This window comes from Mustelus asterias, chromosome 9 (genome assembly GCF_964213995.1).
Source record: "Mustelus asterias chromosome 9, sMusAst1.hap1.1, whole genome shotgun sequence".
NCBI lineage: Eukaryota > Metazoa > Chordata > Chondrichthyes > Carcharhiniformes > Triakidae > Mustelus > Mustelus asterias.
This window is the reverse complement of record NC_135809.1, coordinates 109,242,248-109,269,836: the sequence shown is the minus strand read 5'-3', so window position 1 is coordinate 109,269,836 and position 27,589 is coordinate 109,242,248. Positions and strand designations below refer to the sequence as shown.

General features: G+C 42.4%; 1 protein-coding gene across 1 annotated transcript in view; it reads right to left on the bottom strand.

Moving 5' to 3' along the window:
• The window catches only part of LOC144498906 (uncharacterized), a 44,050-nt gene extending 17,056 nt beyond the window's left edge, over positions 1 to 26,994 (bottom strand). Inside the window, exons 1-8 of the mRNA XM_078220792.1 lie at positions 26,573 to 26,994; positions 19,991 to 20,329; positions 15,006 to 15,338; positions 12,381 to 12,494; positions 6,201 to 6,626; positions 5,578 to 5,958; positions 4,338 to 4,646; positions 115 to 435 (exon numbers count right to left, since the gene is read on the bottom strand). Of these exons, the coding sequence (XP_078076918.1) occupies positions 115 to 435; positions 4,338 to 4,646; positions 5,578 to 5,958; positions 6,201 to 6,626; positions 12,381 to 12,494; positions 15,006 to 15,338; positions 19,991 to 20,329; positions 26,573 to 26,849 (2,500 nt within the window). The 5' untranslated portion in view covers positions 26,850 to 26,994. The remainder of the gene's footprint in view (positions 1 to 114; positions 436 to 4,337; positions 4,647 to 5,577; positions 5,959 to 6,200; positions 6,627 to 12,380; positions 12,495 to 15,005; positions 15,339 to 19,990; positions 20,330 to 26,572) is intronic.
• Between the last annotated feature and the right edge of the window lie 595 nt (positions 26,995 to 27,589).

Genomic DNA, 27,589 nt, shown 5'->3' with positions numbered 1-27,589 from the left:
CAGCCTCTATTAAAACATGTCACTTTCATGAATTTGGAACATATCTGTCCATTTCCAAATACTTTTTTCAATATTCGATAATTGGTACTATGAGGTTTCTGGGATCTGGCTTACCCATTATTTTCAGAAAATGGCTGGATGAGATAGGTTTGTTTGAAGTTTCAGAGTGAAGAATTTGCATTTTGAACTCTTTTCCGTGGTCCAAATGAGTTGGAATAAATGTCCTTTTGGACCATCGAGAGTATAAACCAGTTGCTCTATCCAACTGAACGTCATCTGTTTGAACTCCATCTTCAGTTTTTTCAAACCCTTTGAACCAGAATATTTTATTGTCTTCTGGGAAGAAGTTGAATGCTTTGCAGGAAAGTGTTACAGATTTTCCCACTTCTGGGTGGACAGGATCTGCTGTAACTTCTGTTACCTTTGGCACGGACACTGACATATGTAAAATAAACAGAGTGTTAATGGGGTTGCATAACTGAATGAATACCACAATTTAAAACAAAAGTCTAGTGCACCTTGATAAACTTTCAAACATTGATGTCTTGAACAAAATATTATTTTTCTCTGCTTTGGGTTTTACTCCCTCACAATGTCCCAGACCACAGTTGCTCCGGCATCTGCTGGACATTTCTGAGATTGAACAATGAATGCTCACAGGCTATTCAACCCTAATCTTTCATTCACCAGATAAAACACTCTCAATCTTTCCAACCCAGCATCAGTAATTCGTGATAATTCATCTAGTTCATCGGGGCCAAGGCAGATTATAGCGCTCCACCAATGGTTAACTCGGGGATTGAACTTGCAATCTTATCATTTTAAATCACGAGTTAAGCCCCAGTTGGAGTGCGGTCTTCAATTCCTGGCACGCTGCATTGGAAAGGATGTTTAAGGCTGCAGCAGAGATTTACTATAACAAAGGATTGAGGGGTGTGGAGAGACTAGAAAAGCTGCAATCATTCTGCTCAGAGCAGGGAAGATTGAGAAGGAATTTGATAAAGATGTTTAATATCACGAGCCGCCGGAGAGCATGGTGGAGGCAGATTCAGTTGTGGCTTTCAAAAGTGAACTGGATAATTATCTGAAGATCAAAACATTGGAGGGCTCAGGGAAACGGTAGGGGAATGACAACAGCAGGTTGCTCTAGCAGATTTTGGCATGGATATGGCAGGCCGAATGGCTACAGCACAGAGGAAGCCATTCTTCGTGCTTTACTTTTCAATTGCTCAGGCTGAAATCAGATGATGCCTTCTCCCTACGAGCTAACATGGGGCTGCAAACAACGCTTTCCAACACCACTCAGCTTGGTTCACCAGTGCTACTCTCGCCTTTGAAGGTGGTCTAGTTGGTAAGTGCCATTCCAGAGCTTGAGGGAATAATTCACAGGAAGTTAGGTCATTACAATGCAGAAATAAAAAGTCGCTGGATCCACCTCTTCCGGCAAACATAAAAGATCTCACTGAACCTATTCCCTAGAGCAAGGAATTCTGACCAACATTTCACATTCAAACACACTCAGCAAAAAAAAAAAAACAGATGAACTGGTTGTCCGTCACATCGCTGTTTGTGGGACACTGCTTTGCACAAATTGCCCTGTTTGTCCAGAAAACCAAAGATTACACTTCAAAAGAAATTCATTAACAATCTAGTGTTTACCGACTTAGATAAGAGTTGCTGTCTGAGTTGCCATCACATTTGTGAAAATAGCAGTTAGGTCTCTGGCTCACCATTTAAAGTTTGCGGTCTGGTGTTGTTAAACTTCTTACTGTGTTCACCATTTAAATGCATTGAAAGGAATAACATCGCTGTTTTTGTACAGTAGATACTGAACTAAACGTGTCATAAATCGTTTGGGTTGCCCTGAACTCACCACAAAAAATCACAGAGTTTATCCTAAGTAAGACATGGCATTATCTTTAATTTAAAAGCTCAATTAACAATGTGTTGATTACTCCCCATCATTACCTCCAGCATGGAACATTAATAACTTCCACAAATATAGTGTTTTTAACATGAAACATCCTGAAGTACTTGCAGCAGAGTTCTGTATGACTCAATTTTACAGAGGGTAGAATGTGTGATACCTGTGAGGCGTGCGATGTAATAGTCAAGGCTCGAGTTAACAAAGGCATGAATGAGGATTTCAGCAGATGAGCAGAGACAGGGGTGAACTAAATGTGCAGAGTTCTATTTGGTACTTTATATTTTTTGCAAATTTTAGGAAAGTAACATGTTTAAATGTAATTTTATATAAAACTATTATTTTGTTTCTTTTGTGTTCTTTCTCTCGGACATATTTGCTGGAACGAATTTATATCTCCATCAAACACCGCACTGTTGATTTCACCACCTGATGCACCCATCCCAGCCAAGACTGCAAACCCTTCTGACTAACATCTGGGAACTAGTGCCAAATTGAATGAGCTGCTGAATAGACTTTCAAATAATAGGCTGAACTAGTTATACTCAGAATAATACCTCTCAATGAATGTGTCAGAATCCTCTATCACTATTCCTGGATATGTCCTGAACTAGGACATGATAACTACTATAATGCCAGACCCCATTCAATGCTCACATGCAGCAGGACATGAACAGCATTTAGACATGGGTTGATAAACAAAGTTACATTCAGACCTCACATATGCCAGGCAATAATCATTTCCAACGAAGAGAGTCTAACCACCAACCTTTGACACCACCTCCACTGATATTCAAGGGCATTATAATTACCAAACCTCCCCCATGATCAACATCTTCGGGTCACCACTGACTAGAAATTTCGTGGGTTAGCCACGAGAAGTTCACTACTCTGTCTCCCTAAAGACTTTGCACCAACTACAGGGCACAAGACAGGCTAATAATGGAATAATCTCCACCTGTCTGGATAAGTGCAGCTCCAACAAAATTCAATGAGTCCACAACAAAACAGTCTGTTTATTTGATACCCTATCTACCTCCTTAAATATTCGCTCCCTCCACCACCAGCACACAGTGACAGTAATGTGTACTTCCTGTAGGAGGCGCTGCAGCTACTTACCAAGGCTCATTCAATAACAAACCTGGTAGTAGAAAAGTAGAGGTGAATACATCACACAATTTCCTCTCCAAATGACACTCCCATCCTGACTCGGAAATATATTGCCTTTTGATTACTGGAATTTCTGCCAACAGCTCTGTGGGAGTACCTACCTTGCACAAACTGCAGCCGTTAAAGAAGCTGGGTTTTTGTTGACCTTGTTCAATGAGACCCACGTCCCGTGAACAAGTGAAAAACCTTAAATTTGTTAAAAGCTAAAGGAGATATATAACTGCATTTCCTGCACCAGATTTTCCCCAGGCTATCAGCTCACGGAAACCTGCCACACAAACAATATAAATCCCTAAATGAGCAAGAGCCCTTTAAACTAATACCCGTCAGATGCTCTACTATTTTTCAAAAAAAATCTTTGACAGAAGCAGAACACAAAAAAAAATGTAATTCCTTGAAAAGTATGTGGAATCTGTAAATGTTTTGAAGAGTTTTAAATGTCTGTCTGCATCAATTGTAAAAGAATTCATTGAAATTTCCTTCGATAATAAGAAATACAGGTCCACGTGACCTGGAAGCAGTACAAATAAAAAGAAAGTTAAGAAGTGTGGCTGGCAGCTAGGTTCAAAGGAGCGCTACACGCAGATGAGTTGGAGGGTGAAGGTCATTAGTGCATGGATGCAGACAAACAGAAAAAATACAAACACAGAAAGGATTAACACAAGTGATTTCTTGTGCAGAGAAGATCAGTTTTGCCTGTTGTTTGGCAGAAAAAAAAGGAGATGGGAACTCTTCTGAGGTACTGTGCAAACTGGCTACGAATACACAAAACCTGGAAAGCTGCGTAAAGAGCTTGGAGATGCTTAAAAACTGAAATGTGTTCCCAGAAGTGGCTAAACTGCAAAGTGTTATAATTTGGCCAGTTGAAAAAGAACTCTGGGGTCCGGAAAGCTAGACTGTCATGACTGGAGGGGGAAAGAGGGTTCATAGAAATATGCGTTGGCGCTGATATTCATGAAACATGAAGGTGAAAGCCGTTGTCAGATAGGACTCCCTGCACTAATAAAGGACAATGTTTTATGGAACTGTGTAGCTATGTGCAGGGGGTGAAAATCAATGCGAGATCTACTGTCTAAAGCAAAATTTAGCTTTTTGTCATATAATTTGTTACTTAATGTGCGATTTCTTTTTGGCTCGATTCATGATAAAGAAAGTGCGACAAAAGTATAATCATGGGTCATTTTCTCATTTGATTTTCATCCAGTAAGCATAGTTATTTTGGTTTGTGGTAATGGTTGCTTACCCAGTCGATCGAGCACCCAGTTAACTTCCGATGGCTTTATTAGGCTTTCATGTTCTACTTGGCACGTGTACGTCTTCTCAACATCAGCCCTGGTAGGTAGACTCTTCACACTACTTGTCAAGCAATAGAGTCCATCACTTCCCAGAGTTGGCTCACTTTCTTCAGATTCTTCTGTCATTATTTCACCACTTTTGAGCCAAGTAACGCTGATGATCTTGGGGTAGAAAGAATGTATTCGACAGTATAAAGTCATGGGTTCTCCTGCAATTGTTTTTTCTGTACTTGTTATTATGTCCAGTTTTGGAGGGGCTGAATAAGAAACAGGAAAAAACAAACTGTAGGTTTTAACAGAGACGGGTTATAGATAATGGAGTCTAGATTCTACCCTATCTGTAGCCAATGGCCAGATAATTTAATACAGTAAGAAGTTTAACAACACCAGGTTAAAGTCCAACAGGTTTATTTGGTAGCAAAAGCCACACAAGCTTTCGAGGCTCTGAGCCCCTTCTTCAGGTGAGTGGGAATTCTGTTCACAAACAGAACTTATAAAGACACAGACTCAATTTACATGAATAATGGTTGGAATGCGAATACTTACAACTAATCCAGTCTTTAAGAAACAAAACAATGGGAGTGGAGAGAGCATCAAGACAGGCTAAAAAGATGTGTATTGTCTCCAGACAAGACAGCCAGTGAAACTCTGCAGGTCCACGCAACTGTGGGAGTTACAAATAGTGTGACATACTATGTCACACTATTTGTAACTCCCACAGTTGCGTGGACCTGCAGAGTTTCACTGGCTGTCTTGTCTGGAGACAATACACATCTTTTTAGCCTGTCTTGATGCTCTCTCCACTCCCATTGTTTTGTTTCTTAAAGACTGGATTAGTTGTAAGTATTCGCATTCCAACCATTATTCATGTAAATTGAGTCTGTGTCTTTATAAGTTCTGTTTGTGAACAGAATTCCCACTCACCTGAAGAAGGGGCTCAGAGCCTCGAAAGCTTGTGTGGCTTTTGCTACCAAATAAACCTGTTGGACTTTAACCTGGTGTTGTTAAACTTCTTACTGTGTTTACCCCAGTCCAACGCCGGCATCTCCACAGATAATTTAATCCATTGTGCTCTGAAAATTCAGAATGGGACTAAGTGTAAAATAAAAAGTTACACAATAACCTCAGTTGGAGAAATATCATGCTCAGGACACTTCAGTCACTAAAAATGTTGAAAATATTACATACCAGTAACGTTTAGAGTTATTTCTTTCCTCTCCACACTCTTAGTGCATTCGTGTTGTACCTCACAGATATACTTTGTGCCCTGGTCTTGAAGTATATCTGGCATAATAATTAGGATACTGGTGATGCCATATGATTTGTCTTCATATTCAACCTCACTTATTTGATGGTCACACTTCCGCATCATCCCATGGTCAGGAGCAACTATTGTTCTGTTGTTCTGATCCAAACGAACAATTTCTTTCAACCCACTATTCATCCTCATTTGTTGCCATATTATCGTTAATGGTCTTGGTTTAAAGCCATTGATTGAACAAGTCAAGGCCACAAGTTCATTATGATGAGTGTGAAGCGGCACCACAATGTTTGAAACTTTTGGTGGGACTTTGGGAACAAAAAACAAAACAGGAAACAGTCAACTATTTAATCCAAAATAATTTTTAGCATTAATAAGAGTGAGAAAATACTATTTCACAGGTGGATTTCTCCATAATTTGGAGACCACAGATGGCAGATCTGCCTTATTACTATTCAGCACATGTCACTTCATATATTCAAAGACACAAGTTAACAAAATAAATCCAGACTGGATTCAAAGAGCATTAATAATAATGTTCATGATTTACCTCCTCTAACATCCAGTGTCATAGATTTCACAGCAGGTTGTGCACAGGTTTTATGGTGAACATGCAAAATTAATTCAGCCTCATTATCTTTGAATACATCAGGATACATTTTGATATCGCCCTGTACTTTGAAGGTTCCATCTCCGTTATCAGAAAATACTGGCTGCCATGACGGAAAGGATGGGTCTCTTTCATTGCCATTGATAAGAAGCTGCACTTCATTGGTTGTATCTCTGGGTGCTGAACTGGTTCTGTTCTCCGAGCTTTGCCATTCAAAAATCTTTCTTCCTGTTTGATGCCCCATCCTCTTCATGAGTAAATAAATTGTAATTTCCCGAGGTCTGAACCTCAGAACTTGGTAACTGATGGTAGCTTCTTCTAAGTGGCGAATGATGGAAGGTTTGCTCACAGTAATTTCAGGAGGAACTAATAAAACAAAATAAAAGTTAACAGTTTAAACACTCATTTGTTGACTTGTTTATTTTCTTGCTAGGCTACAGGCTGAATGAAGAAGTATATATAGAAGACATTATACTTTGTGTATCTACACAGGACAGAGGTTTCAATTTGGTTGTGCTGCTTTATTCCCCAAGTCATTTCAGCCAAAGACAATGTAATGACTTTAATCAGGCAATTGAGGTTGGCCTGTTAGAACTGATGGGCTAATCAGGGAGCCTCTTGCTTTGTATTTAACCAGGAGTGTCAGTTCCTCTGGGACTCCGAGTGTAGACTGCTAACTGAAAGCACTCTGTATGCTGTTGTCAGACTTATAAATAAAGGGATCTTGGTGGAGGGACTTTTGCCTCCGAGGACTTATTACAGACGACCAAAGCAGTGCAAACTGCAATCAGCACAAATTGAATTTCTGTGACCTTTTTGAGCTAGTTTAGAAAGTTATGTGCTAAAGCTGGCCCCATCAACACAATTGGCCATGGCCCAAGGTCAAGTCAATCACTACACCCAAGCCCTGGTACTTGGACCCGTTTGGCTTCAAGAAAGGTCTTAAATAAATAAATTAAAAACTCAACAGGTCCTGCAGCATCTGTGGAGAAAGAGAGACAGTCAGTGCCTCAGGTCAGTGATCCCTCCAAATCAGCCAGATCTGCTGAAAGTTTCCAGCATTTTAATGTTTCTATTTCCAACCTTCTTTTAAAATTAACCTTTTTTGGCACAAAAACACCAATAGTCAAATTTTGTAAGTTTTGAATACTATTTTTCTTGAAATGGTTGACTGTACACCAATAAAATGAGCAAACCGTTCTGGATCTTTTATAAGTAATTTTCAGATATTTAAAATGCTGCCACTTGCAGGGCACATTAAAAATGCACATTGTTTTGGGAAATTCGCAGCAGACAGCTATAAGTTTCATCATTATATCCAGAAATGAGAGTGTGGTGCGAGAGAACGGAGGAATTGCAAATGCTGGGTGGCACAGTGGTTAGCACTGCTGCCTCACAGCGCCAGGGACCCAGGTTCGATTCCTAGCTTCGGTCACTGTCTGCGTGGAGTCTGTACGTTCTCCCCGTGTCTACATGGGTTTCCTCCTGGTCTCCAGTTTCCGCCCAAGCTAAATTCTCCCTCAGTGTTACCCGAAGAGGCGCTGGAGTGTGGCGACTAGGGGATTTTCACAGTAACTTCATTGCAGTGTTAATGTAAGCCTGCTTGTGACACTAATAAATAAAAAACTATGTCCTTCTTCAATAAAAGGTGGAAAGATAAATCCTGCAATTGCAGTCCAGTCAATTCAACCAGAGTGATAAGGAAGCTTTTAGAAATGATGTTCCAAGACAAAATCTGTTGGGATAAACGTGGATTAATTAAGAAAACCAACATGGAATTGTTAAAGGCAAATTATGTTTAACTTATTTTGTGTCGAAAATGGAGAGAATTTATGAAGGGAATGTTGTAGTATATATCAACGTTTATATAAATGTCACTTAATAGACCTGTCAGCAGAGTTGAAACCTATGGAATAAACTGGATAGTGGCACAGTGGATATGAAATTGGCTAAGTGATAGGAATCAGAGATTAGTGATGAACAGGTGTTTCTTGGAGTAGAGGGAGGCTTTTCAGTGCAGCTCCCCAGGGGTCAGGCAGAAAAATAGAGTTAAAGCCACAATCAGACCAGTCATGATTGTACTGAATTGGCTCGAGGGGCAAGAGCAGGGAGTGGAACTATCTCCTGCAGAGACCCAGAATGGACCCGATGAAGCCAATCCACTTCTATTGTACCATTTCCTGATTCTAAGTTAGTCATTTGGCAATACTGAATTTCAACATTGCTGAAAAAGAGGTACATTTTCATCGACATTTGCATATTACAGCAGTACAGAAGGTGGACAATATGGAAGGGTCGAGTAACGAGTCACTGTGGGTGGAGCTCAGAAACAGGAAGGGTGCAGTCACTATGCTGGGGGTATACTTCAGGCCTCCCAACAGCCCACGGGAAGCTGAGGAACGGATATGTAAGGAGATTCTGGTCAGGTGCAGAAAATATAGGGTTGTTGTAGTGGGAGGCTTTAATTTCCCTTGTATAGACTGGAAATCGCTTAGGGCTGGGGGCCTGGACAGGGAAGAATTTATAAAATGGGTACAGGAAGGTTCTTTGGAACAATATGTTGACAGTCCAACTAGAGAGGGGGCTATACTGGATCTAGTACTGGGCAATGAGCCTGATCAGGTCATCAAAGTTTCAGTAGGGGAACATGTGGCAAATAGTGACCACAATTCTGTAAACTTTAGGATAGTAATGGAAAAAGATGAGTGTTGTCCTCTGGGTAAGGTACTGAATTGGGGGAAGGCTGACTACAGCTGGATTAGGCAGGATTTGGTGGCTGTTGATTGGGAGAGGTTGTTCAAGGGTAAATCCACATCTGGCATGTGGGAGTCTTTTAAGAAGCAGTTGATAGGACTGCAGGACAGGCATATGCCTGTAAAGAGGAAGGATAGGAAAGGTAGGATTCGAGAGCCGTGGATAACCAGTGAAATTGTGGGTCTAATCAAAAAGAAAAAAAGAGGCATACATGAGGTCCAGGCAGCTAAAAACAGATGGAGCACTGGAGGAATACAGAGAAAGTAGAAAATAGCTCAAACAGGGACTTAGAAGGGCAAAAAGGGGTCACGAAATATCCTTGGCAGACAGGATTAAGGAGAATCCTAAGGCATTTTATACATACGTTAGGAACGAGGTTGTTAGGGAAAGGATCGGACCTCGCAGGGACAAAGAAGGGGCATTATGCTCAGAACCAAAGGAAGTAGGTGAGATCCTAAACAAATACTTTGCATCAGTATTCACAAAGGAGAGGGGCATGTTGACTGGTAGTGTCTTAGAGAGATGTGTTGACCCGTTAGAAAAATCTCAATTACAAGGGAGGAAGTGTTAGGTTTTTTAGGAAACATTAAGACAGACAAATCCCCAGGGCCAGATGACATCTATCCTAGACTCCTCAGGGAGGCGAGAGATGTAATTGCTGGGCCTCTAACGGAAATCTTTGTCTCTTCACTGGACACAGGTGAGGTCCCAGAGGATTGGAGGATAGCAAATATGGTCCCGTTATTTAAGAAGGGTAGCAAGGATAACCCGGGTAATTATAGGCCGGTGAGCTTGACGTCCGTGGTAGGGAAGTTGTTGGAGAAGATTCTTAGAGATAGGATATATGCGCATTTAGAACTGAATAATCTCATTAGCGATAGACAGCATGGTTTTGTACGAGGGAGGTCATGCCTCACAAATTTGGTTGAGTTTTTTGAGGAGGTGACAAAAATGATTGACGAGGGAAGGGCTGTGGACGTCGTCTATATGGATTTTAGTAAAGCGTTTGACAAGGTTCCTCATGGCAGGCTGGTGCAAAAGGTTAAATCTCACGGGATAAAAGGTGAGCTAGCTATATGGGTGGAGAACTGGCTTAGCCATTGAAGACAAAGAGTAGCAGTGGAGGGGTCTTTTTCCGGTGGGAGGTCTGTGACTAGTGGTGTTCCGCAGGGCTCTGTACTGGGACCTCTGCTGTTTGTGATATATACAAACGATTTGGAGGAAGATGTAACTGGTGTGATCAGTAAGTTTGCGGACGACACGAAGATTGCTGGAGTTGCGGATAGTGATGAACATTGTCAGAGAATACAGCAGGATATACATAGGCTGGAACATTGGGCGGAGAAATGGCAGATGGAATTTAATCCAGATAAATGCAAAGTGATGCATTTCGGTAGATCTAATGTAAAGGGGAGCTATATAATAAATGGCAGAACCATCAGGAGTATAGACACACAGAGGGACCTGGGTGTACAAGTCCACAGATCCTTAAAAGGTGGCAGCACAGGTGGAGAGGGTGGTGAAGGCAGCATATGGCATGCTTGCCTTTATTGGACGGGGCATAGAATATAAAAGTTGGCATATGATGTTGCAGCTGTATAGAACGATGGTTAGGCCACATTTGGAATACTGCGTCCAGTTCTGGTCGCCACACTACCAGAAGGACGTGGAGGCTTTGGAGAGAGTAGAGAGAGGTTTACCAGGATGTTGCCTGGTACGGAGGGTCTTAGCTATGAGGAGAGATTGGGTAAACTGGGGTTGTTCTCCCTGGAAAGACGGAGGACGAGGGGCGACCTAATAGAGGTATATATAGAGGTGGCACGGTAGCACAGTGGCTAGCACTGCTGCTTCACAGCTCCAGGGACCTGGGTTCGATTCCTGGCTTGGGTCACTGTCTGTGTGGAGTTTGCACATTCTCCTCGTGTCTCCGTGGATTTCCTCCGGGTGCTCTGGTTTCCTCCCACAGTCCAAAGATGTGCGGGTTAGGTTGATTGGTCATGCTACAAATTGCCCTTCATGTCCTGAGATGTGTAGGTTAGAGGGATTAGTAGGTAAATATATAGGGATATGGGGGTGGGGCCTGGGTGGGATTGTGGTCGGTGCAGACTCGATGGGCTGAATGGCCTCTTTCTGTACTGTAGGGTTTCTATGATTTCTATAAAATTATGAAGGGCATAGATAGGGTGAACAGTGGGAAGCTTTTTCCCAGGTCGGAGGTGACGAACACAAGGGGTCATGGGTTCAAGGTGAGGGGGACAAGGTTCAACACAGATGTCAGGGGGACATATTTTACACAGAGGGTGGTGGGGGCCTGGAATGCACTGCCAAGCAAGGTGATTGAGGCGGACACGCTGGGATCGTTTAAGACTTATCTAGATAGACACATGAACAGACTGGGAATAGAGGGATACAAAAGAATGGTCTAGTGGGCACATGAGCGGCGCAGGCTTGGAGGGCTGAAGGGCCTGTTCCTTTGCTGTATTGTTCTTTGAAGTTCTTTCATCTTGCACTCATCAGGATAATTTGCAAGAATATCAAATGTAAAGTGAACCACAATCAGATGAGATGCTGATTGGTTGGTAAGCGGACTCTTGATCGGTAGAGACATCACCATGGAAAATGCACCAGTTAATGGTGACTGCCAATTTAAACCAGGCAATGGGACTCTGGTCAAGGCATTATCCTGAAGAATGCTGTCACTTTTTTTTAGTTGAAACAGTCCCAATGCGTGTACCTGCTCGCAAAGAACAGGGCCCTGTGAATTAATATATCGCCTTCAGTACACGCAAAATTGCTTGTCAGCATAATCCTTAGTACATTGAGGCTTATTTAGCAAATGTCCAATTGTGGAATTACATTTAATGTTGACACTGTTTTTGAGTTTTGCAAGCACATCATAGTTGGATAAAGTCTGCACCTTTCCTGTTGCGAACAATGGAAGGGAACAGCTGTTTGATACAATCTGTCAGTCTTTGTATATACCAAACATTGCACTGGCACCGAAATTCATATACCACAGTATTCATTTCGGTGATGGGCAAAATGTCTTTTTGACTTGATGGCAGCATCCTGTTAGTGGTGATTCTAAATTACTATGCTTAAGAACATGAAAGAATATTTCTTAAACCAAAATTGCACTGGTTAATGATGGCACTTTACATTTGACAATATGAAAATTCATTTCCGTAGAAACACTGGAGTGTAATTTGCAGCCAGATCGCCCAGAGCTAAATGTTAACTCCAGGTTACTTTTTCTAACTCTGTGCTGGACACACAAACACACAAGGCCAAAGAATGACAAGAACAACGTCCACACAAATACAAAATTACTGCACAATAAAAAGGTTTCACTAGTATATACATTACCTCCTCTAAATTTGCGCCAATATAAAATTGCAGCGAGAACCGATGCTGCACATACCAGCAGTGTAACAATTATACTTGTAACAACTGCTGGTACTGCTGAATATTCCTTAGGCTCTGAAAGTTGAAAAAAAATACAGAAGCATTTAGACTAAAATTGCCACAATAAACTGTCACTTGCACCAAATGTGTTCTCGGATTACTCCATTTAAAAAAAAATCATAATTTAAGATATTTAAATATATAAAAGTCTTTAAGGAATCTGAAATTACAGACCTGTGCTGTTAACAAACTCTCTAAATAGCCTAAAAATGCGGTGAACCACACTCCTTTTGCACTAATGAAAATACCGATGACCCAGAGAAGTATTTACTCTGTAATTTCATAGGTCAGTTCATTTGCATGCATATTGGAGTGGTGAAAATAAGAATAATGGAAATTAGAGTAAAGATTTTTCAAAGACAGTTTTAACCAAAGACTGCAGCAGGCAAATAAGGAACTATGGTCAATTTCGGCCTGAACTTGCACAGTGACGAAGATCCTTTCTTCCCAATCTGGAAATATTGCCCCCCAAATGTGGCACCTTTCATACAGGCTCATCCAGGATTCACTGAGGCAGCTGCCCTCAAAGCAGCCTCCAGTCACATCTGATTTTTGTTAGCCACGAGTGGGAAACACTGTTTGCAGATTAGACTCTGACCCATAGAAAGCTTTCCCGCACTCCTTGATTCCCATTGACCTCAGGTTTCCCAGAGCTCCTTGGTGGCGCACTTAGGCAAATGTTGCCATGATGTCAAGGACTGTCACTCACACATTCCCTCTCAATTTCAGTTCTGCTATTCATGACCAAGGCTGTAATGCATTTGGGAGCCGAGTGCCCATGGTGAAACCCAATCTGAGCATCAGAGAGCAGGTTATTGTGGAGTAAGTGCCGCTTCATAGCGCTGTCCACAATGCTTTCCATTACTTTGCTGATTTTTGAGAGTAGACCGATGGAGCAGTAATTGACTGGTTTGGATTTATCCTGTTTTTTGTGGACAGGACATAACTGGGCAACTTATCATCTTGGCATCTATGCCAAAATTTATTATACTGGAATAGCTTAGCCAGTGGCGTGGCAAGTCCTGCAACAAAAGTCTTCAGGGAGGCGATGGACTAGTAATCCAGAGAGCCAGAGCTCTGGGGAACCGGGTTCGAATCCCACCATGGCAGGTGGTAGAATATAAAAACTCAATAAAACAACAGGAATTAAACATCTAAAAATGACCATGAATCGATTGTCGGAAAAAACCCACCTGGTTCTCTAATGTCTGTTAGGGAAACCTTGTTATTTTGGTCCTGCTTTTTCCAGTTGGCGTCATCATTTTCATGTTTACATCATTTGCACTTTGGCAGTCCCCACCCTTACCACGGTCCGATACCGGCCGTGCCACCACCTTCAGCAGAAAGCTACTGCAAGGCCAGGGAGCCGGGAGCAGGAGGGCAGGCCAGGGAGCCTAATACAGAGTCTCAGCCAGGACAATCAGCCAGAACTCAGAGCAGTGGCATGTTGGCTCAGTGTGGGAAGTTTCTGAGCATTAATTAGGTGGTGATGTGTGAGTAAACTTTGAGTGTGCAGGTGTGTGCGTGGGGGGGGGGGGAGAAAAGAGAGGTGTGGAGAAGGAGACAGCAAGGGAGATGCCCAGCTAAATCCACCTCCTTCCCCATCCAACACAATCCACGGCCCAGGGCTGGACTGTGCCTCTGTAGATGAGCAGGAAGAAGTCTAGGCAGTGGGCTCAGCTGCAGCCTCGGACTGGGAGTCAGTCAGAGCAGGATGGGGATTAGACAGGATAGTAATTGAGACAGGGATTAGGAAGAGAAAGAGACAGACAGAATGGGAAAGGAGACAGAGACAGTGCAAAAGGAAAGCAAGCAAAAAATTGAGCTGAGTTTCTGTGGGTGAGACACAGAAGCTATGTTACTCAGGGTTTGTTTGGTTGATTTAGTGTTATCTAATCTGAATTCATACAATATTTCTGTTAGGTTCAATTATTTATTTTATTTTTCAGGTTATTCCAGCTAGGAATGCACAGCACTGCACATGTATGGTAAAGCTTTTACATGGGTTCCTTCAGACACATCGCGCCTAGAAAAACAAAACTCCAGCTTTAACATTGAGTTCCCATAGGAATCAAGGTTGTTTCACATAGTCAAAATTTTCAGGAATGCAACCATTAAATGGGATCTCATGGTATTCATTGTTCTCTAAATTTCCGACATTCTCAAACTGATTCAAACATTATACCTGGGCATAAGCAGGTTTCACTTATTTGATGATAAGCCTGTTCAACTAATGTTGACAGCGGTTTAATAAAACTGACTTTAAAAGCAATGTGCACATAACTCTAGCATGTGGTACAATTAAACAACTTTTAAACACAGATATCATTGCTCAATTTTGTCTGGTTAATTTGAATAATTATTGCATACAATCGTCATTTAAATTGTGGAATAATAAAGGATGAATTCCTGATTTAAGTCAGATGCAAATTGAAGTAGAAATTCAATGGTAATAAATAGGCTTAAATGTTTGTAAGCTTTAATAAAAACGCACTGAAAAATCTTTTGCAAAAGAAAGGAACATACCTTCCACTTTGAGTGTACTTTCTTGTGAAATGCCATCAGGACGAGCTGACCGGTGAGTCACTAAACATCTGTACACATCTCCATCATCATACAATGTTGGTACAATTCTTATTCTGCTGGAAACACTGAAGGTTCCATTATTACTGGGAGTGGTGGCACCAGTGCAGATTTTATCTTTCAGTTCCTTTGGTTTCTTAGATTCTGTGTTTGGGATATATTGCCAGACGAGTTCATGCTGCTTAGGATAAAATCCCGTAACATCACAACTCAAGGTCCCCTCGGATCCAATCAAAATGTTGATCTGTTCTGTGGATAAACTGACCGCTGGCCGAGCTGCATTAAAGACAAATATAATAGATCAGATAGGCTAAACGCAGATCTAAGTTATTCCATACAACCATGTACCAAAAACAACACTTGTCTTCCTTTCATACAGGTTTCTACAAGATGGTGTACAATTATACCCAGAGTAAATTAATCTCAAATTTGGACGGGAACATTCCAGATTTATCCATCACCAACAAGGATGGGGAGGAACGGGAGAAGAGGGATAAAACATCTTTACCTAACCTCCAAAAGGAGGAAAAGAAAGTGGAAGAAAAAATACATGCAGTTTATAAATCACCTCGAAAACCAAAGATCATTTTTACAATCAATTCAGTACTTTTGAAGTGCAACTGTTGTAATGTCGGAATCATGGCAGCCAATTTGCACACAACCGTCTCCCACAAACAATGTGATAATGACCAGAAGATTGGTTTTCCTAAAGGTAACTCTTCCATTCTTCTCAGGTGGATTTAAAAGATGGGACAACACTATCTCCGAGAGATCGACAGGGCCTTCGTTTAGTATCTCATCGAGACACCACACCTCTGACAGTACAGAACTCCCTCAGTGATGCACAATGCAGTATCAGCTTTTAATTGTTTGATTCAAGTTCTGGAGTGGGACACGAAACAACAAGCTTCTGACTGAAAGATATAAGTGCTACCAAATGAGCCTGAACCAACACATAAGATGCTTTGGTAGGAAATACCAAAATAAAAGGACTTGGGTTACTGAAGGAATGCTGGAATGAGGGAGGTTGCAGCCAAAAAAAAAAGGTGCATTCTGGATGGGGTTTGCAAAGCCTGCAGGAGATTACAGAGATATGGAAGGCCCAGGTCACAAAGAAATAATTAAACAATTTAAAATTTAGGAACCATAGTTTAGAACTATTTGGAGCTCAATGCGTTTTGAGATAAAACATAAGAGGAGCAGGAGGAGACCATATGGCCTGTTAAGCCCTCTCTGCCATCTAAAATGATCATAGCTGATCCTCCACTTCAACTTAACCGTCCTACCCACTCCTCATATCCTTTAGTTCCCTGAGACACCAAAATTCTGTGTACCTCAGCCTTAAACATATTCAATGATGGAGCATCACAACTCTTTGGGATCGAGACTTCCAAAGATCCGCAACCCTTTGAATGAAGAAATCTCTCCTCATCTCACTCCTAAATGATCACCCTCTTGCCCCAAGACTGTACCCCCATGTTCCAGAATCCCCAGCCAGGGGAAAAAACGCTGCTAAGCCCCTTCATAATCTTGAATGTTTCAATATCACCTGTGAGTTCTTGTATTTCCAGAGTATATAGACCTAATGTATTCAGTCTCACATCATCGGCAACCCTCTCATCACAGGAAACAATCAAGTGAACGCTTGCTGTTGTGGGCTTTGATGTTCAGCCTTTAAATTGTTCACAACTTTGATCCCTTCAAGAACCAGATCAAGTCACGGAGTTCTCTGAAACAGCTGTTTTAATTTTAAGCTATAGCGAGGACCCTGTAAGGTCTGTATCTAGCCAGAGCACAGAATTCAGGACAAGCAATTATAGTTTCAAATTTGATTACAAGTAATTAACATATACCAATCAAGGTATGGGGTTCTCTCTATCCATTCACAGCTTTATTAAGGTTACATCATACATAAGATGCAGATATTAAAAGCAATCACAATCATTGCATGCCTGCTTAAGAATAATATCCAATCAGCGTGAAGACTTAATCATGTTAACTGATCTAATTCATCATCGTTACAAATTATCATTGATGTTTCAGTTTGTCTGAAGAAATCATTCCCTCCTCACATCTCCAGCTGTCCCATTTAATGAAGGCTTGGCGCTTATCTGTGTTGACTTTTATAAAGTGGAGTTGCTGGCGTTGGACTGGGGTAAGCGCAGTAAGTAGTCTCACAACACCAAGTTAAAGTCCAACAGGTTTATTTGGTAGCACGAGCTTTTGGAGCGTTGCCCCTTCATCAGGTGAGTGAAGAGTTCAATTCACAAACAGGGCATAATCGACACAAACTCAGTTACAAGATAATGGTTGGAATGCGAGTCTGAACAGGTAATTAAGTCTTTACAGATGCAGACAATGTGAGTGGAGAGAGGGTTAAGCACAGGTTAAAGAGGTGCGAATTGTCTCGACTACTTACTGTGACTTTTGTAAAGACCTCGGGATTTTCTCACAGCAGCTTGTGAGATTTTTAAACTGGTGCGATTATTAACCTTTTCACCTCCAATGGAAGTATATCCTTCCTTAAGTACGGAGACCAAAACTGCTCACGGTATTCCACACGGTGGCACAGTGGTTAACACTGCTGCCTCACAGCATCAGGGACCCAGGTTTGATTCCTGGCTTGGGTGACTGTGCGGACTCTGCACATTCTCCCCGTGTCTGCACGGGTTTCCTCCCACAATCCGAAAGACATGCTGGTTTCGGTACGTGGAGATGCCGGACTTGGACTGGGGTGAACACAGTAAGGAGTCTAACAACACCAGGTTAAAGTCCAACAGGTTTATTTGGTAGCAAACGCCACTAGCTTTCGGAGCGCTGCTCCTTCGTCAGGTGAGTGGGAGATCAGTGGTTCGGTACGGTGGCCAGGCTAAATTTTCCCTCAGTGTACCCAAACAGGCGCCGGAGTGTGGCGACTAGGAGATTTTCACAGTAACTTCATTGCCGTGTTAATGTAAGCCTACTTGTGACACCAATAAATAAAGTAACCAAAAACACAGTACAACTGTGAGAAGACTCTTTATTCTCGTACTCCAATCTCCATGCAATAAAGGGCAACATGCCACTTGCTTTCCTAACTGTTTATTGTACCTGCATGCTGAGCTTTTGTGTTAGCTGTACAAGTAAACATAAGTTTTATGCCTTTTAAAAAGCATGCATTCTAATCTAGCTCTTTAAAAATCAACAAACCTACATACATTTTTCACCATCTCTTTGTCTAAGCCATTAACATAGATTGTAAATAGCTAAGGCCCCAACATTGATCCTTGCAGTTTTCCACATTGAAATTTTCTAAATCCTGGACAAACAGGAAGTAGACAATATCTTCATGAATAGAATTTTAAAGAATTGCTGCAGAAATTGGCCTTCAGATTCTTCAGGGCTATAGAAATAATGCAGAGAGAGAGAGGGAGAGAATGGTGGTAAAGCAATCCCTCAGATTTCCAGTCGTATCTCTCAGAATCCCTACAGTGCAGTAAGAGGTCATTCGGCCCATCGAGCCTGACCCGACAACAATCGCACCCAGGCCCTATCCCCGTACCCCACCTATTTATCCTGCTAACCTCCCTGACAGTGAGGGGCAACTGAGCATGGCCAATCAACTTAAGGTGCACATCTTTGGACTGTGGGAGGAAACTGGAACAATCGGAGGAAATACACGCAGTCTCAGGGAGGACGTGCAAACTCCACACAGAAATTTCCCCGAGGCCGGGTCCCTGGCACTGTGAGGCAACAGTGCAAACCACTGTGCCTTTGTGCCAAGCTCAATCTACCATAATAATATCAGTTTCTTGTGCAACTGTTAAAAATTATGTTTTATAGTAATACTCTTGGAATTGTGTTCATAACTTGCCATTTTCCCCCACTTTGTTTATTCAATACTAGCAGTATTCTTATTGTTTGTCTTGGGTTCCAGTTCCTTTGTAGCTGTGTGAGCATTTCTTGTGCTGCGTATTACTTCACTGTTCTGAGCAGTTTAGGTTGTCAGAGCGCTCTGCTTGATAAATCTTTTGGGCATTTTTGTGCTCATTTACAATCGGGCATCAAAAGATTTTCCAATTGCTTTAATCCAATGTCAACAAACAAATATTATAATTTGTGTTGTTACCAAATAAAGTTCTTCTAGTCGACCCCAACATTCAACCTCACCTTTAACCTTAAGTATCCCGACTGCACCATTCTAAGTTTCCAGTTTCCCCACACTGCTTATTTTGCTGATCTAAGAGATGAAATTGCCAATTCCACCCCAAAAATAAGACTCTTCAAATGAATTCCACACACACACACTACTAAGAGATGGAGCAGAACATTATTCCATCAGCGTGGGCTGCATTAAGATCCAGGGTGCCATATTACAAAAGAAACTCTAAGTGCTGAACGAGCCTCCGCCCCCCCCCCCCCCAACAAAACTCTCCCCTTGCCCCACCCCCACTCAGGCTCCACCCCAAATCGGGCCCCACCCCCTTGGCACTGCACCTGGTGGGCAATGCCAGAGTGCCCATCAGGCTGTGCCCAGCCATGCCCCCAACTACTTGGGGACTTCGATGGCCTCGTGATTCCCCCCAGAGAGGCCATGGCACCTGGTCTCTGCTGGTGGCGACCAGCTGTGATTGTTGCCGGCGTGAGGACCAACCGGTGAGGAGGTTAAATGTTGGTGAGCTGGGACAATGCTGTGCAGGACTTGTTAATGATTATTAATATTTAAATTGGCAGCACAAACTGGATTTTTCGTCCTGCACACAATCTTACTGGCTCACTGCAGCGGTTGATCATTGTGGCGAGACAATAAGATCATGCCCTCAGGCTTCACATGTGAAAAGGTAATGTATCAATCCAAGGAACCACTGAATCCAATTGGAGCCTGCTTATTTTACAGCTCTAGCTTAGCATTTCCCTAACACCAGAGATAGCATTATAAAGGGTCTTACCTGAGACTTCCAATCCCGATTTCTTTTCTACCTTTTCAGGCGTAACAAACACAATACAAGTGTACTGCCCTTCTTCAGTAAGCTGTATGTCCAGAAGATGAAGTGAAGCATCTCCTTTCTGTAAGTCGGCTGTTGACATTTTTGCTCCATTTCTTTTTGGAGAAGCAATTCCTCCATTAAAGACATAGATATCCTGACCGTTGGGCCCAATCCATTGGACACCTACATTGTCTAGGCTGAAGCCTGCTGCATCATAGCCAGTAAACTTACATTCCAGGGAAATATCTTCATTCACTAAGACACTCTTTGGGTTTGCAAATATTGTCACTTCCAAAGTTTCTAAATAAACAGAGCATTAAATATTAGTAAAATTATTCAATTGCCAAAGCGAGAAGTAAAAGAGATTCAAAATGTACTATTGAAAGTGGAACAGTAGCACTTCAGATACTTCAGTTACACTGCAATGAAGCAATTATATGCAAATCATATCTACGATTCCCTAATGTGATTTTTAAAAAATACTTTAATGGGATATGGTGGTGTTGCCCTGTATCCGCTGTCCTTGTTCTTCTAGTTAGTAGCAGTTATACATTGGAAAGGTGCTGTCCAAGGAAGCTTGGCAAGTTGCTGCACTGTAAGCTGCAAATAGTATGCACTTCTGCTACTGTGTGCATGTGGTGGAGGAGAGTATGTGTACAAAGTCGGTGGACGGGTTGCTGATTGCTTTGTCCTGAATAGTGTTGAGCTTTTTGAGTTTTGCAGTCCTACTCATCCAGGCAAGTGAAGAGTATTCCATCACACTCCTGACTTGCACCTTGTACTTGGAGGACAGGCTGTGGGTCCATAAGAAATAGGGGCAGGACTAGCCCATTCTCCCACTGAGCCTCCTCCACCATTCAGTAAGATCATGGCTGATCTGATAGTGGCCTTAACTCAAAGATTCCCAAACTGCTTCCCATTTTGAGGGTTCAAAATTGTAATGATCCCCTAAGTGGGAGCTGAAGAAAATGGAATGGGGGGGGGGGGGGGGGGGGGGTTGTTGGCGGCAGTCTTTTCCATTCTCACATATCTTGAAAAATTTACCTTTCCAGTTGCTCTTTGGAGAAGTGGTCAGGCCTCAAGCATCAATCATTTAGGTCATGTCCACCATCAAAAAAGTGGGGATTTAAAGGGACCTCAGAGCTATTGATATTCAGTTAAAAGCTCCACAACAGACATTGCTGCTGAAGAGCTTGCAACCCCAGAATCACAACTCGTAACCCCTCCAGTTTGGAAAGCTATGCCTCAACTCCACTTGCCTGCCTGACCTCACAACTCTTGATTCCCTTGTCAATGAAAACCCTAACTCAGCCTTGAGTATACACAATGACACAGCTCTACAGGAATACTGGAATAGCTTTTGGTTCCTTATCCAAGGAAAGATATGCTGGCATTGAAGGCAGTCCAGAGAAGGCTCATTAGGTTCGTCCTGGCTACACAGAGATTTTCTTATGAGGAGTGGTTGAGTAGTTTGGGCCTGTACTCATTGGAATTTAGAAGAGTGAGGTGACCTTATTGAGACATATGGGATTCTCAGGGGGCTTGACAGGATGCTAAGAGGCTGTTTCCCCTTGTGAGAGAGTCTTGGACCAGAAGGCAAACTCTCAGAATAAGGGGTCACCCATTTAAGACAACCATGAGGAGGATTTTTTTCTCTGGAGGGTAGTGAACCTGTGGACTTACTTACCACAGAGAGCTGCAGAGGCTGGATCATTAAGTATATTGAAGACTGAGATAGACAGATATTTCACCAATATGGGAATTGAGGGTTTTGGAGTTAAGGATTATTACATCAGATCAGTCATGATCTCATTCAATGGTGGAGCAGAGTCAATGGACTGAATGGTCTACATCTGTTCCTATGTCTTATGCAAAAGTTACCAACCACAGAATTCCCAGTCTCTGACTTCCTCTTGAAGTTACAATATTTATATGACCAGTTCAGTTTCTGGTCAATGGCAATCCCCAGCATGCCAATAGTGGGGCAATTCAGAGATGGTAATACCATTGAATGTTAAGGGGACTCTGTCTTGTTGGAGATGGCCATTGCATTGAATGTTACTTGCCATATATCATCCCAAGCTGCCATCCATGTTTGCTGCACATGGATATGGACTACTGCAGAATCTGAGGTGTTGCAAATGGCACTGAACATAGCACAATTATCAGCAAGCATCCCCAAATCAGACCGTATGGTGGCTGGTAGGCCATTGAGCTTTGAGTTTTTAGGTGTCCAGATCACCAACAACCTGTCCTGGTCCTCCCATGCCGACACCATAGTTAAGAAAGCCCACCGACGCCTGTACTTTCTCAGAAGACTAAGGAAATTTGGCATGTCAGCTACAACTCTCACCAACTTTTACAGATGCACCATAGAAAGCATTCTTTCTGGTTGTATCACAGCTTGGTATGGCTCCTGCTTTGCCCAAGACCGCAAGAAACTACAAAAGGTTGTGAATATAGCCCAATCCATCACGCAAACCAGCCTCCCATCCATTGACTCTATCTACACTTCCTGCTGCCTTGGCAAAACAGCCAGCATAATTAAGGACCCCATGCACCCCGGACATTCTCTCTTCCACCTTCTTCCTTCAGGAAAAAGATACAAAAGTCTGAGGTCACGTACCAACCGACTCAAGAACATCTTCTTCCCTGCTGTCGTCAGACTTTTGAATGGACCTACCTCTCACTAAGTTGATCTTTCTCTACACCCTAGCTATGACTGTAACACTACATTCTGCACTCTCTTGTTTCTTTTTCTACGAACATCTGCTTTGTCTGTATAGCGCACAAGAAACAAAACTTTTCACTGTATCCCAATACATGTGACAATAATAAATCAAATCAAATCATTGATGTAGAAGATGGTAGAGCCTAGAACATCACCCTGAGGAATTCCTGTTACAATGTCCTAAAGCTGAGATGATTGGCCTCCAATAACCAAAACAGATTCTTTTTGATCTTGGTGTTACTCCAACTAGTGGAGTGTCCCCCCCCCCCCACAGGCCCCCCCCGCCCCCGAATTCCACTTGCTTCAATTTTGCTAGTTTGTTGAAGGCTGATTTGATGTCAAGGGCAATCACTCTCACCTCAAGTTTAGGTGGGGGGAGGAGTGGAAGAAGGGTGTTTATGTATTCAGAAGCCCAATGGTGAGATAGGAAAGCAGATGCCAATCTTTAACTAAATACTAGATTTATTTACGGAATACAATCTAATAAATTCCTGCCAGTGTCCCAGACGTCTGTCTTTATACTCTTTTAAAAAATAAATTAAAGGGAACAAAACAAATACATTTCTGATCCACCCCTAATGGGGTTACTCTCATTATTTCAACACAACCGATGAAGCTTATCAAATTAAAATAGCATTTTGGGAGTGATGATGCTCTTTAGCCCATCCAGTACCAACAGTCGCACAAGGCCTCCAGCTTACTGGCAGACAATCTGTGCACCATCTCCAGGGACTACAGGGCATGAACGAAACCATGGAAAAGAGTACATTCAAATAAGGGGTAGGGGTAGGCCATTCGGTTACTTGAGCCTGCTCCGCCTTTTAATAAGATCATGGCTGATCGGATAGTAACCTCAAATCTATATTCTGCCAACCATTGATAACCTATCATCCCTTGCTTACCAAGAATCTGTCCACCTTTGCCATAAAAATATTCAAACACACTCTGCTTCCTCCACCTTTTCTGGAAGAGAATTTCCAAGAAGAAATTTCACCTCATTCCCATTTTAAATGGGCAACCCCTGGTTCTAGATTCTCCCACAAAAGGAAACATCTTCTCCCTTCGACCATGTCGAGGCCCCTCAGGATCTTGTATATTTCAATCAAGTTGACTCTTACTCTTCTAAACACCAGTGGATATAGGCCTAGCCTCTCCAGCCCTTCCTCATAAGACAACCTTCCCCTTCCAGATATTAGCCTGGAAAACATTCTCTCAACTGCTTCCAATGCATTTACATTTTCCTTAAATGAGGAACTCAAGACTGTACACATTACTCCAGGTGTGGTCTCAGTGGTGCCTTGTATACATAAAGCATAACCTCCCTACTTTTGTATTCAATTCCCCTCTGTAATAAATCATAACTTTCTATTAGCTTTCCAAATTAATTGCTGAACCTGAATACTAGCCTTTTGTAATTGATGCATTGAGACACCCAGGGCCCTCTGCATCTCAGAGCTCTGCAATCCCTCATCATTTAGATAATATGCTTCTCTTTTATTCTTCCTGCCAAAATGGACAATTTCACATTTTCCAATGCTATACCACATTTAGCAGATGTTTGCCCATTGACTTAACATATCTTTCCTACCCATTTTTGTGTCACCAGCAAATCTGCCAACTACCCATTCATCCAAATAACTTATTTAAATTGTAAATGGTTGAGGTCCCAGCACTGATCCCTGGGGCACACCATTTGTTACATCTTAACAAACTGGCAAGCCAGTCAGAATAAACAGTGCTCTCAACTGCCCAATGCCGAGACCCCATTTATGGCCACCTTGGTCAGATCGAAGAGCAAATCAATGAAAAGGTCCTCTAAACTGCATGCCACTGCCCCTCCTTTCCTGCGTGGCCAGGATTTGGAGTATGGGACTGGAGTGCAATCAAAAATTGCAGAGCAGCCCTTTCAGATAATGACAAATGGGCTGCAACCTCAGCACTCAACATAAACATGGAACATAGACGCCATAAAGCCACAGATAATGCAGGCAGCCTATGTGACTGATTTTACTTTCCATTGTATGGGCTGCTGGTTATAATATCCCCCACATAAATCCCGGATGCCGAAATGGAGGATTCCCTTGTAGAGAGCCATCAGTCGTGGCTCTGCATCCTCTGAGCAACAAGATGGAACACCACAGCGTGTCCAGACAGCTGGCAAGTGCAAGTGGAGGTTGTGCAGCGACAACCCATCCAGTAAACCCCTCTGAAAGATGGTTCCAATAATGGGGCAATGGCCCCAAGGGCAGTTTTGGGCCAGGCCAATTAAGAAATTCTGTCCAAAAACAGGTCAATTCGGACACGAGTGCTTCACATCCCAGAGCACAACAAGCGCAGTCAGGGCTGAGCACCATGTTTTTAAGGCTCTGGAGGGATTTGGCTGTGAGCTGGACATTGACCGATTCACACCAGGTGGTATTTCTGGTGACATCCAGCACCTCCTCCACATTCCAGTATGCCCCCACTCTGGTCACCTGGGCAGCCCAAACCCTCTCTTCTGCCAGTCACATGAACCTGTATTGGTGGAAGTGGCATGTGAAAACCGGAGCTGCCTCTCCTGCTCATGGTGACTCTCTTCCACTCATCCAGACGCTCCCACTCACCATTTTCTTGTCCAACCCTCTACCACTTGTCACTTCCCTTCCTGACTCTCCCATCCAGAGCCCCTCTTGTCCCCTCCTTCCATCTCACCAACCCTCTCCTGAGTCCTCATTCACAGCAAAGGTTGAGGAGAGTGAAGTGGCAAGTAGGAGTAAAGGTAAGTCTGGGGGAAGCTTGAGCGGGAAGTGGCCTGTGGGATGGAGTCAGTCTGCGTGAGGCAAGTAGAAGTTAGCCTATTTCTTTTATATTTCGAAAATTATTTTATTTACAAATGTAGGAATTTAGGAATGCACTGTACAGTATTTCAGCTTACAGGGTATAACTTTTTTTGACAAGAATAGTCCTATAGAACCTGACTGCAGTTTTTACACTGGTTGCAATGGGAAAAATCTTCACTTGAAGTTCTTTCTCTTGCACTTTTCAAGGAAGCATCCTACACCATTAAGCAAGGAATTACTGTATAATCCACAATAACACAAATCATTATTGCTGCATATGTACCAAATATACATTATATATATATATTCTGCTTCTCATGGAGTGATGTGAGAAATTATACACGATGCAGAATTTGTTTCTAAAAAGGTGATATATATTTTGGAGCTCTGGGAAGCACAGAACCTAACGCAATTTAACGAAGTATCCATTTCATTCGAGAGGGGGTATCAAGTTCGTTTTAGTATTCATTCGCAGGCTGAGATTGTCACCAACTAGAACAGCATTTACTGCTGATCTTAATTACTTTGCTATATCTTGGGTGGCGGGTCCAAAAAACTTTTAGTGGCCTTGGCCATTTCAGATATGACACCCTACGGGACTGGAACTCCGACTGGGGCAGGCTTTCCTCACTAAAGGATTTAGCAAATATTCTCATGACGGCATTCACGGTCACTTTTGACTTAAAACAAATTTAAAAATAACCTGAACTCATTTTGTTTAAACCTCAACAACGGCCCCGCAAGAAGTCAATGGGTGGGGCTGGACAAGATATAATTTCGTAACCTTTTCCACCCAAGCAGAAAAACTGTCAATGACAAAAACTGACTCTAATAAACACACACACACGTTTTAAAGTTGTTTAAAATAGTCAGTTCCGGAGAAGAGTTCATAATTCTGCTTTAATTGTTAAGCCTCCATTTTGTGGGTCGGCTTTTCTTTTTGAAACAAGACAATTTACAGAACAGAAACCGCACACCAGGTTGTTCCTTTACCTGTCGGAGAGACAAACCACACCGTGAACAGAGCCCCAAACAGGAAGAAGCGGCCACCAGCCCCAAACCTCCACTGGACGTGGATTTTATCCAGCAGCTTCGGGGCAGCCATTTCACAAAATAAAGATAACGATTTTAGTTTCGATTTTGTTTCCTTCTTGTTCACGTGGTTCCTCCAGCCGTAGTGCTGCGCTATTTCATTCCTCTCCTGTTTGAATATTTCATTCCTGTCGCCGCAATTTAAGCTGTCACCGTTTCGCAACGGCGATCTTAACATGTTCTTGGTGGTGAATAGTATTTAGTGCAACAAAGATGTTTCAGGAAGAGATTCTCCAGAACATTGTCTATACTCCAAAACAACCCTGTGGTCAGAGCCTCAAATGATGTGAAGGACATATCACTGGATTTCCATTTACCATCATGAAATCAATCCTATTTCTTGTCTGTTAATCATAACCAAGTAAGAAGTTTAACAACACCAGGTTAAAGTCCAACAGGTTTATTTGGTAGCAAAAGCCACACAAGCTTTCGAGGCTCTGAGCCCCTTCTTCAGGTGAGTGGGAATTCTGTTCACAAACAGAACTTATAAGACACAGACTCAATTTACATGAATAATGGTTGGAATGCGAATACTTACAACTAATCCAGTCTTTAAGAAACAAAACAATGGGAGTGGAGAGAGCATCAAGACAGGCTAAAAAGATGTGTATTGTCTCCAGACAAGACAGCCAGTGAAACTCTGCAGGTCCACGCAACTGTGGGAGTTACAAATAGTGTGACATAAATTCTGATTCTAGGATCGCATGATAAAGACTCAGGAGGAAAAAAGCAGAAATATTTATGTGAAATAGTGTGACATAAACCCAATATCCCGGTTGAGGCCGTCCTTGTGTGTGCGGAACCTGGCTATCAGTTTCTGCTCCGCGACTCTGCGCTGTCGTGTGTCGCGAAGGCCGCCTTGGAGAACGCTTACCCGAATATCAGAGGCCGAATGCCCGTGACCGCTGAAGTGCTCCC